Source organism: Puma concolor, chromosome A1 (genome assembly GCF_028749965.1).
Source record: "Puma concolor isolate L17-30 chromosome A1, mPumCon1.1.hap2, whole genome shotgun sequence".
Taxonomy (NCBI): domain Eukaryota; kingdom Metazoa; phylum Chordata; class Mammalia; order Carnivora; family Felidae; genus Puma; species Puma concolor.
The window spans coordinates 122,171,548-122,184,419 of NC_141667.1; the positions used below are offsets into that span (position 1 = coordinate 122,171,548).

Here is a 12,872-nt window from a genome sequence, read left to right on the forward strand (position 1 = left end):
TTTTTAACTACGTGACCTTGTGCATGTTAATTAACCATTCGAAACCTCAGTATCTTCATCTAGACAATGGGATGATATAGATACCACCTCACAGAGTCATCATGCAGGTTAAAATTAAAAATGCGTGCATACACAACGTCTTGGTCAAGGCTATGAACTGAATAACATCTCCTCAAAATTTATACGGTGAAGCCCTGACCTCTGTGAAATTAATTAAACAAAGATAAACAAAGAGGCCATTAGAGTAGGTGGCTCTAATGTTATAACAGCCTACATAAGCAAACCAAACCCCAAGGGCGTAAATCTCTCAAGGCTAAGAAATGGAAGACCAATTAGGCATTCCCAAGTAAGACAAAAGCTTAAGCTATGGCCAATCAAATAATTAACTTGCTACTTCCATTTGTTTGCTATAAAAGTCCTTCCCTTATACTTCCTGCCAGTGGAGGGTCCCTAAACATATCCAGTTTGCTGCTGCCCCGTTTGAGCCAATTTTTCTTTGAATAAAGTCGTAAAAATACAATATGCCGCAGTTTATCATTTAAAACTCCCAGGATGACAGTATCTGGAAATGGAGCCTTTGGAAGTAATTAGGTCATAAAAGTGGAGCCCTCACAATGGGATTAGTGGCCTTGTAAGAAAAGACGTAATGGCCACTCTCTGGTATTTAAGGATATGGCAAGAAGGTGGCCAAGGGCCAGCCAGGGAAAAGGTCCTCACCAGGAACCAAATCAGTTGGTTCCTTGATCTTTGACTACCCAGTCTCCACAACTATGAGAAATGAATACTTGCTGTAAAAACCATCCAGCCTATATTTTGTTCTGGCAGTCTAAGCAGATGAAGACAGACTTAGTCTCAAATGATCAGTTTTAGCATGGGTAGAGAGGGAAAAAGTTGACAGACTCTTCCCTGGGCCTCTGGAGCACCACCGCTTAGGGCCAAGTCCCCCTAGGGACCAACTGCCATGAGGCCAGCAGGGGGATTTAGGTTCAGGCTTCATTCTTGATATCTTACTGACACAGAGAGGATGCAAAAGAACTTTTCACGGATGTGTTATCTGTTATCTATTGATGGCAAACTTCATCAGAATAATTTAGAATACAGAAGGTATCTCTTAAGAACCTAAAGATCAGCATTTGATTCTTCAGTTTGCACAGTGCCCCCTTTGTAGAACCTCTTGTGATTGCTATCATTTAGTTAGTGCCCATTTACTCAGTGCATACTATAGGGCAGACACTGGGTTAGGTGTTTCAGAATAAGAAGTGAAGGAGTGACCCCTGCCCTTCAGGAGCTCTTGGATACATTTAATGAGAATCGGGGGGTGTGGAGGGGGGCAGAGTGTGACACCTTCGTTCCCACCCTGCCCATGGGAATGGAAGGCCTCCCAAAGTTAAATAATTCAAAAGATCCACCCATAAGTCATACCTTACAGGTACACCTTACAGTCAATCTTTGGGAGTTCAACAACGTGGTCCTAAGTTGTCCACAGTAATCCCCTGACATGTCTGAAAGGCTGACATGACCACACTGTATGGGACGAAGAGCAGCCTGGCCATACTCACCATCCGTATCCGTTCATCTTCAAGATTCCTGAGGACAGTGGCAAACTCCTGCAAAGACTTTGCTGGAAAAGAGAAAGTGCCATGAGAGGGACATAGACAAATGGGCCTTTGGGAGCCTTTCCAGGTACAGTTACTATGTTATGGAATGAAATCCCTTGGCACATGCAGAATCCTAAAGTCAATTGCTTCCCAAGGCTCTCCCCTTATCTTTTCATCATTAACCATCCAGGATGACCCCTGAACGCAGGTTAATTTCACCTGGCACTCTAGCTAGGAAAGGATTTCCTTCAAAAACCTGCCTGTTCCTGACACTACCCAGGACTGATGAGATGCTGGCTGGCTCCCAGACTCTCGGCTGGAAAGGGCAGAGTTCCGCTTAGGAGTTGAAGGATTTCCTGCCCAGGATGTGACCCCTTCAACCTTGGTTGTGGGGCTGCGTCAGAAACCAACCTTTCCTCTGGCACCCGAACTACACCAGTGTAGCTCACAATGGAAGCCACATCTCCGGTTTCTCCCTGGATTCCTCCTCCTGAGTCTTCAAGCCACTTGTTAATACAATGCAGTGTGCAACGTGGTGGTCAGACGTAGAGAGTCTCCTTCACCAGAATTATTCCCAAAGGGGACAGGCATTAGGTGCAACAGCCCTGAGGATATTCAGGACAAAGGTGGAGTCTTGGGAAAAGTACCCACGTATTCAGCAGTTACTACAATGATGCATTTTCACTGCTCTCGTCTATCGTCCCAACTGCCTTTGCTCATGCCCAGATCGTGGCACTCTGCGTGACAACAGGGGATTCAATAAGCATTTGACAACTTTCTTCAGTTTAACTCTCTCAATCCTTGCTCACTCCATGGAACTAACCAAGACGCCCAATGTAAGAAGAGTCAAGTACAGTGACTAGGCCCTGCCAAAGACAGACATCTTGACATTGCAAATCATCTGCGCACAGCATGGTAATCAACACTAACCCCACCCTCAGCCTCTGGTTAAGGAATGGGAGAGGAGATGGCGGGATGGGAGGGTGTGGGTCAGTCCATGTGCCATGAAAACAGAAGGATCAGGCCTTTAAGAAGAGAGGGCGGAGAGAGGATTTTAGCTTTGCTCGCCACAGCACGTGGCACCTCAACAGAAACAACAGAAGGTGGCCAGAAGGAACTGTGTTGCGGGAGCCAGCGTCAGCAAGCCCCACCACCCTCAGCCCTCAGCCCAGGAGCAGGCAGCAACTGTAGATGAGTCCCAAGCTCAGGCCTGCCCCCCTGCCCCACGCCCCACAACACCCCGGCCCTCTTCTCAGCCAGAGCGGTGCATGGGGGAGGGTGGTCCCAGAACAGATCTCCTCTCGTCCGCAGACATCTTGCCAACACCTTGACCACTCTGCCTGAGATGCCAACTCCAGGGTACCCATGCATGATTTTTCCCCTGCACAAGGGGCCTAGTTCGCCACTTGGGATGAACAGGCCCCTTGACCTCCGACCCTCACTTCACTCTGTCCTCACCACTGTTGGTATGGGCTTCTTGATTCGTGACACTTAGACACTTCCTCTCACAGGAAAAAGACTCAGCAAGGACACAGACAGTTATGGTAAACCGTGACCTTTCTTACACACACGGTTCAGACTTACCTATACACATTTCATCATCTGTTTCTGCATCTCCTATGCACTGGAATTTAAATTCATTTAAGGAATCAGCAAATTTCCTCTTCGCTGAAGATAGATCTAGCAAGAAAGAGAGAAAATATGAATTACGGACATAAACTGATGTTCTCACGTGCTGCACTTTTTAGTCGTTCTACTTCATGCAGCAGCTCGATTTGTTCCTGAGGCAATTTCAAACACAAAAGAATCTAAGTTCCAAAACGCTGAACAGCTGTTTCTAACGTGAAATTGTGATTGGCTTGACAAATTCATACTTGTGTTAACACTGCTTTAACCATTCTGCTTCCAGCTCTAACTCCTCCAGCCACACACTGAGTCTCGTCGTGGACACTGGTCCTGGTGGGAATCCACTTGCCTAAAGAGGTGTCAGGAGGCAGTGTGGGTCAGAGCAGACATCAGCATCCATCATCCCGTGGGTGAGCTCAGCCACGGACCTCCCACATCCCGACATCAGGTAGGGAGCTGGAAGGAAGGGCGAGCCGGGCCCAGCCCCTGCCGCCCGGGAGCTCCTGGACTCCTTCTTGTGACCCAGGCACAAGTGACACCGAGTTCTCACAACCCTCGCAGTTCCCCTCACGGGGAGAGTGACCGGCCAGCCTGACCAATTTCCGCCTGAACCATTTTCCTGGGTCACCACATTCCCCGCTGCCACAAGAACAAAGCCCTGGCAATGTTTTGAGTTGGGGTTAAAAACACACCCCACATATGTTCTCTGTAAAGAAAGCTCTTGGAAATCCTTGTCAAATTCAAAAAATAAGCTTCCATTTAAGACAGTATCAAAAGCCAATGATCCCTCCTGAACCCTCAGCTTCTGTTAAGGGTATAAAAGCACCCAGGTACCTTTAAGTGGCCTGACAGACACAGCTGCTCAGTCCAAATGCGCTTAACTTAATTCCACAGGCAGCCTTCCTGCACATTAGGCTAATCATTCAAATGACCCTCATAGATGTTTCCCTTATTGAAGGGGAAATGGTATTATGTTCAAATTCCCAGAGGAGGGAAATATGAGGCACAACTGGCAACACGGACTGGCTTTAATGAGATACGGGGAGGAGGCTGGGACGGCTCTGGCTTCACAGACCAACATCACCTAATGGAATAAAAGCATCCTTGTCTTGTTTAGTTCCTGGACCTGTTCCTTCCAGTTAGGGTTCATGGGTGGTTGTTTTTTCCTCCATCTTTTGGTTTTGCTGGTTTCCCTGGTGTACCTGCCAGTGCATCCTGCTCAGTGCGTGAATACTGTGTGCACGTGGAGGGCAGTACATAAACTCCACCACCGGTGTGCAGCTCGCCAATCCCAGAGCTTATTCCAAGCGCTAGAAGTGAGTACAAGAGGCTGGCTGAGCAGTCGGGCTCTTCTCAGGTCTGGGGCTCAGGCTTTGACCACCTGGACAGCAGGAGCTCCTGCTCCCAGACCGTCCTCCCATGGGCTCCGGTGACACGAATCCCAAGACAGCTGCAGCTTGTGCAAGGAAGGCCCTCAGCTCTACACCAAAAGAAGACAACACTTGAAGTGGAGAAGGAGAACACAGGAGCCAACAGCCAATAGTCTCCAGTCTCTCCCTGGTCCAGTCACTTTAATGGAATGGTCTTTGGCAAAAAGTGCAGAGATGCCAGCAGAGGAATCGGGCATCTGTTAAACCTGGCAGACCCAAGCTGAGGATATCCCTAAGAACGCCAATCACTCCCTGGCAAGTCAGGAAAGAAACAGATGCATCTGAAAGTCAGAACGCTGTGGGGAGCAAAGACACGAGGCCACAGGCAGGCAGGATGAGAAAAAGGCAGAATCATCTTTCAGAACAGAAGACAAAGCCCCCCAGGAAGGCCGAAGAGTATCATGCCAAGAACGTGGACATGGCTGTGCTCAGTCACACCGTAATTAGAATGTTCTCCAGAACAGAATTCACAAAGAAAGGCCTGCGCAAAGAGTAAGAACAGAATAGCTTCTCTATCCACCTAACAATCCTCTGTGCCTCCCCAGGAGGCAAGAAAGACTCAAACTGGAGAAGCATCTAAACAAAGTGGAAATAAAGCCAAAATGTAAGCCAGGCTTGGGAAACCTCCCAACACGCACCTGAGAAGCTGTGCCGTCAGGGGCAGCTACCAATGAGGATCAAGGAGCAGCTAATAATGCACAACAGGGCCTTTGTGGGGCCTTTTTCACAGGAGGACCCAAAGCTATAGCAGGGCCTGTTAGCTTCTGACCAGAAAGTAACCTTATTTCATTGTCGAGTGACACACAGCACACCCTGCCACGATACAAACCTGAGAAGCCGCACGGGACACCCACAGAGCTGGTAAGGACGCGTCTCTCGCTGATGGAAGAATTAGGTAATGAGTACTGCTCCAGAGGCAATACCGGTTACAGACCAGTGAGCACAGTTAGGTAGACTAAAAAAATCCCAATTACTGGAATCTGAAAAGGAAGTCACCATTGGGCCTGAAGGATTTGTGCCTAAGAGACAAATCTTTCGGTCAAAGTGCAGGGAAACACCTGGTGTTTTGTTTATTCAGCATACTCCCTAGTCTTTGCAACAGCAGCTCAAGCTTTCTTTGGAGAATCTCCCCTTGAGGCTTTCTCGCTCGGGGTCCTGGTTGTATGCTGATCAGCCTCTTGCCCTCACCCCAATCTTACCTAGCTCCTGGGCTCAAATTTCAGCTCCACTATTTCCTAGACAGGTAACTAACTCTGGGCTAGGCCTAACTTCATAGTCCCTTATCTGACAGAAGCTGTCGGCCCCACCTAACCCACCAGCTTATCAGGAGCCCCAGGGAGGCGCACTGCACAGGCACTCTGTACGCCGTAAGCTTCAGTTCTAGGCAAGGCTGGGCTATTGTTCCCTACTAAGCGAATCGTGCAATGACAGAACCCAGGGAAGCGAAGCCTGACTACATGATGTTGAGAACTCAGGTAAGTTAAAAGAGTGACCTAACAGCAAAGTGCTCTAAGGTGGGGATCTGGGTCTCTCTAAACTCGTGCGTGCTAAGATCTTTGTAGCACATATACACCATGATGCCTCACCCTGTTAACATAAAACCCCTACTGTTACTGGGGACAACAGGACACCAAAAAGAACACCTAAAACACAGTGCTTCTTGTCTACAACCCAGAACGGCTGATGGCATCTTATGCAGACGATCACCTTTGACATGTAGCTGCAGAGAGATTTATTTCTGGAGACTTCACTCTGAGGCAACAAGAATCTAACGTGCACATTCCAGTAAGAAAAGCAGAGAAGCAAGAGAGGCTGGTACTGATGTTGAGTGCATGCCAAGCTTCATGACACCCTGCTCATAGAACCCCAGTGTTTCATGTTCAGTCCAAGATACAGCGAGGCGCAAAAGTCAGTAATATTTACTCTGCAGAAAGATCTGTTGCTAGAAAGGCAGAATGCTGGCCAGAGCAGAGAGAAGTTGTAACTGGCAGCTGCTGGGGAGGACAAGTATTTGCCTTATAGAATTGAGTTGCCTCCACCTCAGTGAGACAAGGCAGCTAAGGGACACAGAAGCAGCTAGAAGTCTGGGCCTTGAAAGACGGCTCCCAAAGATGTCTGCTTACTAGGGGACCAGAGAGAAGAGCCCTTCTCATCCTGGAGAAGCCATGCTCTCTGCCTCCCCAGTTACTAACCTGCATAGTTTTAAGACAATTTAACCTAACTATAATTCTTTTTTCAGTAAAAGAAGGTTGATAATTTTTTAAGTTAGGATCTACCTTAATTTACACAAGTTTCACCATTAGTACCATAAGTCAAGCCATTTCCATTTTCCCCTTGGGTAAAACTTAATATACAGGCGCACACACAAATACATAATGTGTGCACACACATAATGAAGGACTCAAGGTAATTGTAGAATTATATTTCTTTCAGGGCATCTGTCACCTTTCTTTGACCTCCAGTTACCATAACTGTATATAAGTACCCATAAAATTTTTGCTCCTCAATCACATCTCCCAGGATTTGGAAACGGATTACCGTTAATGAAGTCCAACTGCCACGGTAAGTATTTGTGACAAGACTGGCCTCTTGGCTGCTTAAAGTGCAAACACCAAAGTCCCCAGGCCTACCTAACCTCTCCCTTCTCTGAAAACCAATTACACTTACTCTCTATGCCTGATTGCCTTGTATTTGGAATGATTCCAGAACTATGCATGAGTGGCTCCCTGGCAAATGCATATTAAGTGCTTAAGACAAGGCCGAACAAGGTGGCCCTTAAGACAGGCTGGACTGATCTGGCCGGGCACAGCAACAGAAGGTGTCTTACAGATGGAACATGCGAGATCCCCAATTGAGAGGACCCACAGGTGGGTATGAGTTCCCCAAATAAGAGGGTTGACAGCTGGACATGAGTCCTCAGGATGGCAGCTTTGCCCACAACTCACATTCTCAGGTAAACTTCCCACTCTCCAAATCAAACTCACTCTCCTCTCCTACGCTCCAACTAAGGGCCTCTTCCTGTGTCACCAGTTTGGCAAAGGGCACCACCATCTGTCCTGCCACACAAGTCAAAGTCACACACCCACGTGTCATCCCTGGCAGCACAGTGTCCTTCCCAAGTGTGTCCGTTTCACCTCCTAAGCATGTCTGTTCTATACACTCCTCCCCGTCACCATTCACAAACGTCTACATCAAACGCCCCCATTTTCCTGGGTAACTACAAATGCCTCCGCTCTGGTCCCCCACACTCACTTTTGTCCCTCCAATCAGTTCTCTCTCCAGTCATGACAGCTCCAATAGTGAATCCTGCAATGGGTTCCCAGAGTTCTAAAACCCAAGACCAAAGTCCTTCCCAAAATCTTGCAAATCCTTCCCAGCCTTGCAAGGCCTGGGCCCCCAACTTCCTCTCTGGGTTCTGCCAGTTCCCGGAACTCCCTACTCATCCCTGCAGCCCTCAACTGAAAAGTTTAGTCCTCCAAGAAGCCTGCCCTGACTTCTGTAACCAGACCAAACCCCACCGTACCTTCACCCTAAGTCCTATGCACCTGTTTTTTCATAATAATTTTATATTGCTCAGGTGACTCTCTGATTAGTATCTCCCCAACTAGTAAATTCCTTCAGGGTGAGGATCCTGTCACTTCATGCTCACCAGGACAACCTCAGAACCTAGCACATCACCTGGCTGAAAGCAGGTGTCACAGGAAGAACAAAGGGGGAGGGGAAGTTGGACACTCCGTTAGTTCCCTGCACTCATCAAAGGTGAAATTCTCAGTTGTATACTTCACAAGTGAAAATAAGATTAGATACATAATAGGATAAACGTCAAACTTCGTTAAGCCGGCCTGAAGTTTGCATATATAGGAATATGCTTACTTAACATAGAACCACTTCCCCTCATCTTCTCTGTTGAAGAAGATTCCCACAGAGCTGCAGAACCACCAGCAAGGACATGAAGCAAAAACCTTCTCTAAACCAAGAGACCAGGAACAATGAGCTACAAACATGCCAGGTGTGGGCCACAGCCATGTGTGCCCTTTCAGCCCCAGCCTTTCCCCAAGCCTGGAGCTAAAACAGATGAAGAAAGGTTCCGGAGACCCTTCTCTCCTTCCCCATACCTGGGCAAGTGGAAAACACATCCAATCAGAAACTGCCTGAAGAGAGGCATTTCCCAGTCTGCATGTGGCATTTTAAACCTAGTGCCATTGCTTAACTATAAGAAAACCAACCATGTTCCTTTGTGAGGTACCATTCTACAGCCTGAAACCCTGCACTTCAGGAGCAAAAAGAGAGACGGTGTTCAAATCTTACAGTAGAACAAAACACACTCAACAGCATTCATCTAGTTTCTGTGATGCAGTCTTACCTGTGGCCACTAGGTGGCGGTGGACAATATCAGAGAAGAGGTGTTAATAACCCAAGGAGAAATGACAAAGCCTGACAAGTAGTGCTGGGCACAGACCATGCCCTGCTGATGAAGACACCCACCCAAGAAGGGAAATATCCAGTAGACACTCAATCAGCAATGCGGGGAGAAGCGCTGGCCTCCACGGGGGAAGAAATGCCCCAAAACATGCAGAGGACCTGCGTTCTTCTTATCCATTCAAGCCTGAGACATGGAGGGGAAGGACTAGAAGGATGAAGTCACCACCAGTATGTCTCTTCCATTTTTCCAATCTGGTTGGAGCAGACTCAGAAAACCACTCATGTCACTAAAGGATGATATGCCCACCAGCCACATCAACCACCACATGTCACATCATGTGCATTCTGACGATACATTTGCGTGCTTTTCCTGAGTCCATTTCCCTAAAATTCTGTTACCTAAATGAGGACATAGCCAACCCTGACTCTGGAGAATTTGTTTCTCCAAACAGAACACTAAGGCTAATGAAATTCTCGGAGTTATTTTAAAAATGAAATTCTGGGGCGCTTGGGTGGCTAAGTCGATTGAGCACCCAACTCTTGATTTAGGTTCAGGTCATGGTCTCACAGTCATGGTATCAAGCCCTAGTTGGGCTCTGCGCTGGGTGTGGACCCTGCTTAAGATTCTCTCTCCCTCTCCCTGTGGACCTTCCCCACTCCCACCCCCTTGCATGCATGAACACGCTGCTCTCTCAAAATAAAGTAAAATAAAATAAAAATGAAATTCAATAGAAGGAAAGGGGCTTCACCACTTCCTAGACAAGATTTCCAATTCCATTTACATGGAAACATCCTTTTTAGATTAATATGGTGCTCCAACCTCACCTTTACCTCCATCACAATAACTGTAAATACATGATGCCTTCACTTACTGGGCACCTACTATATGTACCTACTGAGTACTTTAACTCATTTCATCCTTACAATAATCCTACAGGTAGGAATTATGAGTCCCATTTTGCAGATGGGGCAACAGATTCAGAGATTAAATCATGTGCCATGGTCACATAGCTAACGTGTGGTAGTGTGAAAAACCTGGTCCTTCTGACTCCTAAACTCTCAGCTACAATACTCCGAAGTGTAACTGACTCTGATATTTCAGAATCTGGTATCAGTGTATTCAAATTCTAAAAGTGATACATATACATTCCATACCCTTTAGGAGACTGCAAGTTAGAAGGACTTCATCTGTGAACAGATGTACCTGTGCTTTCAGTCACTGCAATCAACCCCAATCTAGAACAGATGACTCTTCCTCTGACTTAACATCACACAGTCAGTAGAAGCCTAACACTACACTGCGTCACAGTGCCTACCTCATTCACCTCATCTCATCACGTAGGCATTTTATCATTTCACATCATCCCAAGAAGGGTGAATACGGTAAAATGTTTTTGAGACAGAGACCACATTCACTTAACTTTTATTACATTATACTGTTATAATTGCTCTGTTGTACTTTTAATTACTGTTGCAAACATCTCACTGTGCCTAATCTCTAAATCTAACTTGATCATTAGTATGTATGTGCAGTTTAAGTGCAGAAAATAAAAACAGTCTATATAGGTTTCTGCACTATCTGTGGTTTCAGACATCCACTGGGATCTTGGAACATATCCGCCGTTGGGGGAGGGGGGTGTGGGAGAAGGACGGCTGTACATGAACTTGCAAATTAAGGGAGAACATGCTACAGCAGTCAGAGTAGGGGGAGAAAAACAGCTACAGATGTGCAATCAGGCTATTACTCCAGGTGGGGCCATTGGAGGAGTCCTCCCAGGAAAAAAGAACAGGGAGTAGCTTTTGAAGACAGCCTTAAAAGTTCATGAGTCCAGCATTATTTAGAAATGAAAGGAGGTACACGGCACGGTAAGCTGGAATGGGAAGGTATTCTAGAAGTAGCAACAGGAAGCAAAGAGGACCCAGGGAGACACAGCAGGCAGTTCAGCCTCATGGACAGAAGCTAAGACTAGGAAGAGAGATTAGAATCCAAACATGGAAGGACTGGAATGCCAAGCTAAGGAATTCAGACTTCATCCCTCAAGAAATGGAAACCATATTTTTATAAAGAGAGACAAGGTCAACAAACATTGGTTACAACTTTCATTGAGGAGCTGGCCCAGACCTCAGCTTTGGGACCTCTACTCTGACTTTCCATCCTGCTTCACTGCCAAGAGTGTACAACCACAGTCAAGGGGCTTTCTCCTTAGGGAATGACTAGGTGACAGATGACACCTCTCAACCATGACATTGGGTGCACAGACCACTGGGCAGTCAGAAGATAAGGAGAGAATGAGGGATTCAGAGGAACTCTACTCCCTACCAAAAACTCCAAGTTGAGAACTGATTGTGACTCATCAGTAGCATCATCACCATATACATGTAATTATATACAACGATGTATACAAACACATTTGTATTTCTGAAGTGCTACATGAGCTACTAGGAGCATCGAGTTTAAGTACTACCACTTGATCTTGTACAAAGAAATTTCAGACCAGTTTAATGTCCTATAACAGGCACTTAATAAACATCTGCTAATCAAGGACCAGTATGTTAAATGATTAAGTCAGCATTAGACCTAGGATAAAAAGTCAAGCCCCAAAGAGCCCAGCCTCAAATGTGAATCCCTCCGCCCTGACACAAAGCAGAACAAGGACACAGAGGTACTGGATTCAGAACAATTATGTTCACATAAAGCCCCAAGACCTTCCAAGACAGCAGGTCAGCACAGGAAAAATCCCTCAAGGAAAACAATGGTGATTTGCTTGGTTAAACAAAGAAACCCATTTTAAGAGGGACTGATCAAGTGTAAGAGCAAAAAAGAAAGGGTATTTCCATAGACTTCAAATATAAATGTCTCACACACACTCTGTCTCTCTCTCTCTCTCTCTCTCTCTCTCTCTCTCTCTCTCTCACACACACACACACACACACACACACAGTCAAGGGCAATTCACAAGAGTATGAAGTGCATGTAATCCACAAACATGGATTCAAACCCTGGATGTGCCTATTACCAGCTCTATGATGGCATAAATTACTCAACCTTTCTGACAGTTGATGTCACTCAAGGGGAACAAGTACCTGACAGGGCTGCTGTGGGAATTAAAAATGAAGGGAAGGGGCGCCTGGGTGGCTCAGTTGGCTGAGCATCCGACTTCAGCTCAGGTCATGATCTCACAGCTCGTGGGTTCGAGCCCCGCGTCAGGCTCTGTGCTGACAGCTCAGAGCCTGGAGCCTGCTTCAGATTCTGTGTCTCCCTCTCTCTCTGCCCCTCCCCCACTCGTGCCATGTCTCTGTCTCTCAAAAATAAACATTAAAAATTTTTTTTAAAAATGAAGGAAAAACAACATTCGAAGAGCAGAGCACAGGGTTGCCCTTGGATGCTGGTTCTTTCCTTCCCACAAGCACAGGCTGAGCACAGGTTAGAGACAAGGGGATCAACAAAAGGAGCATCTTAGCTAAAGAATTAAGGAATTTTTGCCGCATTAATTTATCAAATACAGGCATCCCCTGTTTTTCTAAAGTTCGAGTTATGCCACTTCACTTTAACAACCTATCGACATCCGTCCTTACTTTCACTAACCCAAAGAAATCCAGAGAGTTTTTTTGCTTCTCCATGGAAAGCGAAAATAGCACTCAGTGTTTGTTTTGCAGTGAGCTGTGCGCACGGAGCACTAGAGTGGCTACAGCTTTGAACTGTGTCTGTGAGCTTCTGCACCTCATCTTGGTTTATTTTGTGCACCAATTAACAAGATGTGTCCCGAAGTATCAGAAAAGCGTTAAGAGAGGTTAT

The 12,872-nt window shown here is 46.5% G+C and overlaps 1 protein-coding gene across 1 annotated transcript in view; it reads right to left on the reverse strand.

Moving 5' to 3' along the window:
• Positions 1 to 12,872, reverse strand: part of ARHGAP26 (Rho GTPase activating protein 26) — a 432,059-nt gene that overhangs the window by 323,779 nt on the left and 95,408 nt on the right. The window contains exons 2-3 of the mRNA XM_086716387.1: positions 3,183 to 3,278; positions 1,560 to 1,621 (exon numbers count right to left, since the gene is read on the reverse strand). Coding sequence (XP_086572513.1) covers positions 1,560 to 1,621; positions 3,183 to 3,278 — 158 coding nt within the window. The remainder of the gene's footprint in view (positions 1 to 1,559; positions 1,622 to 3,182; positions 3,279 to 12,872) is intronic.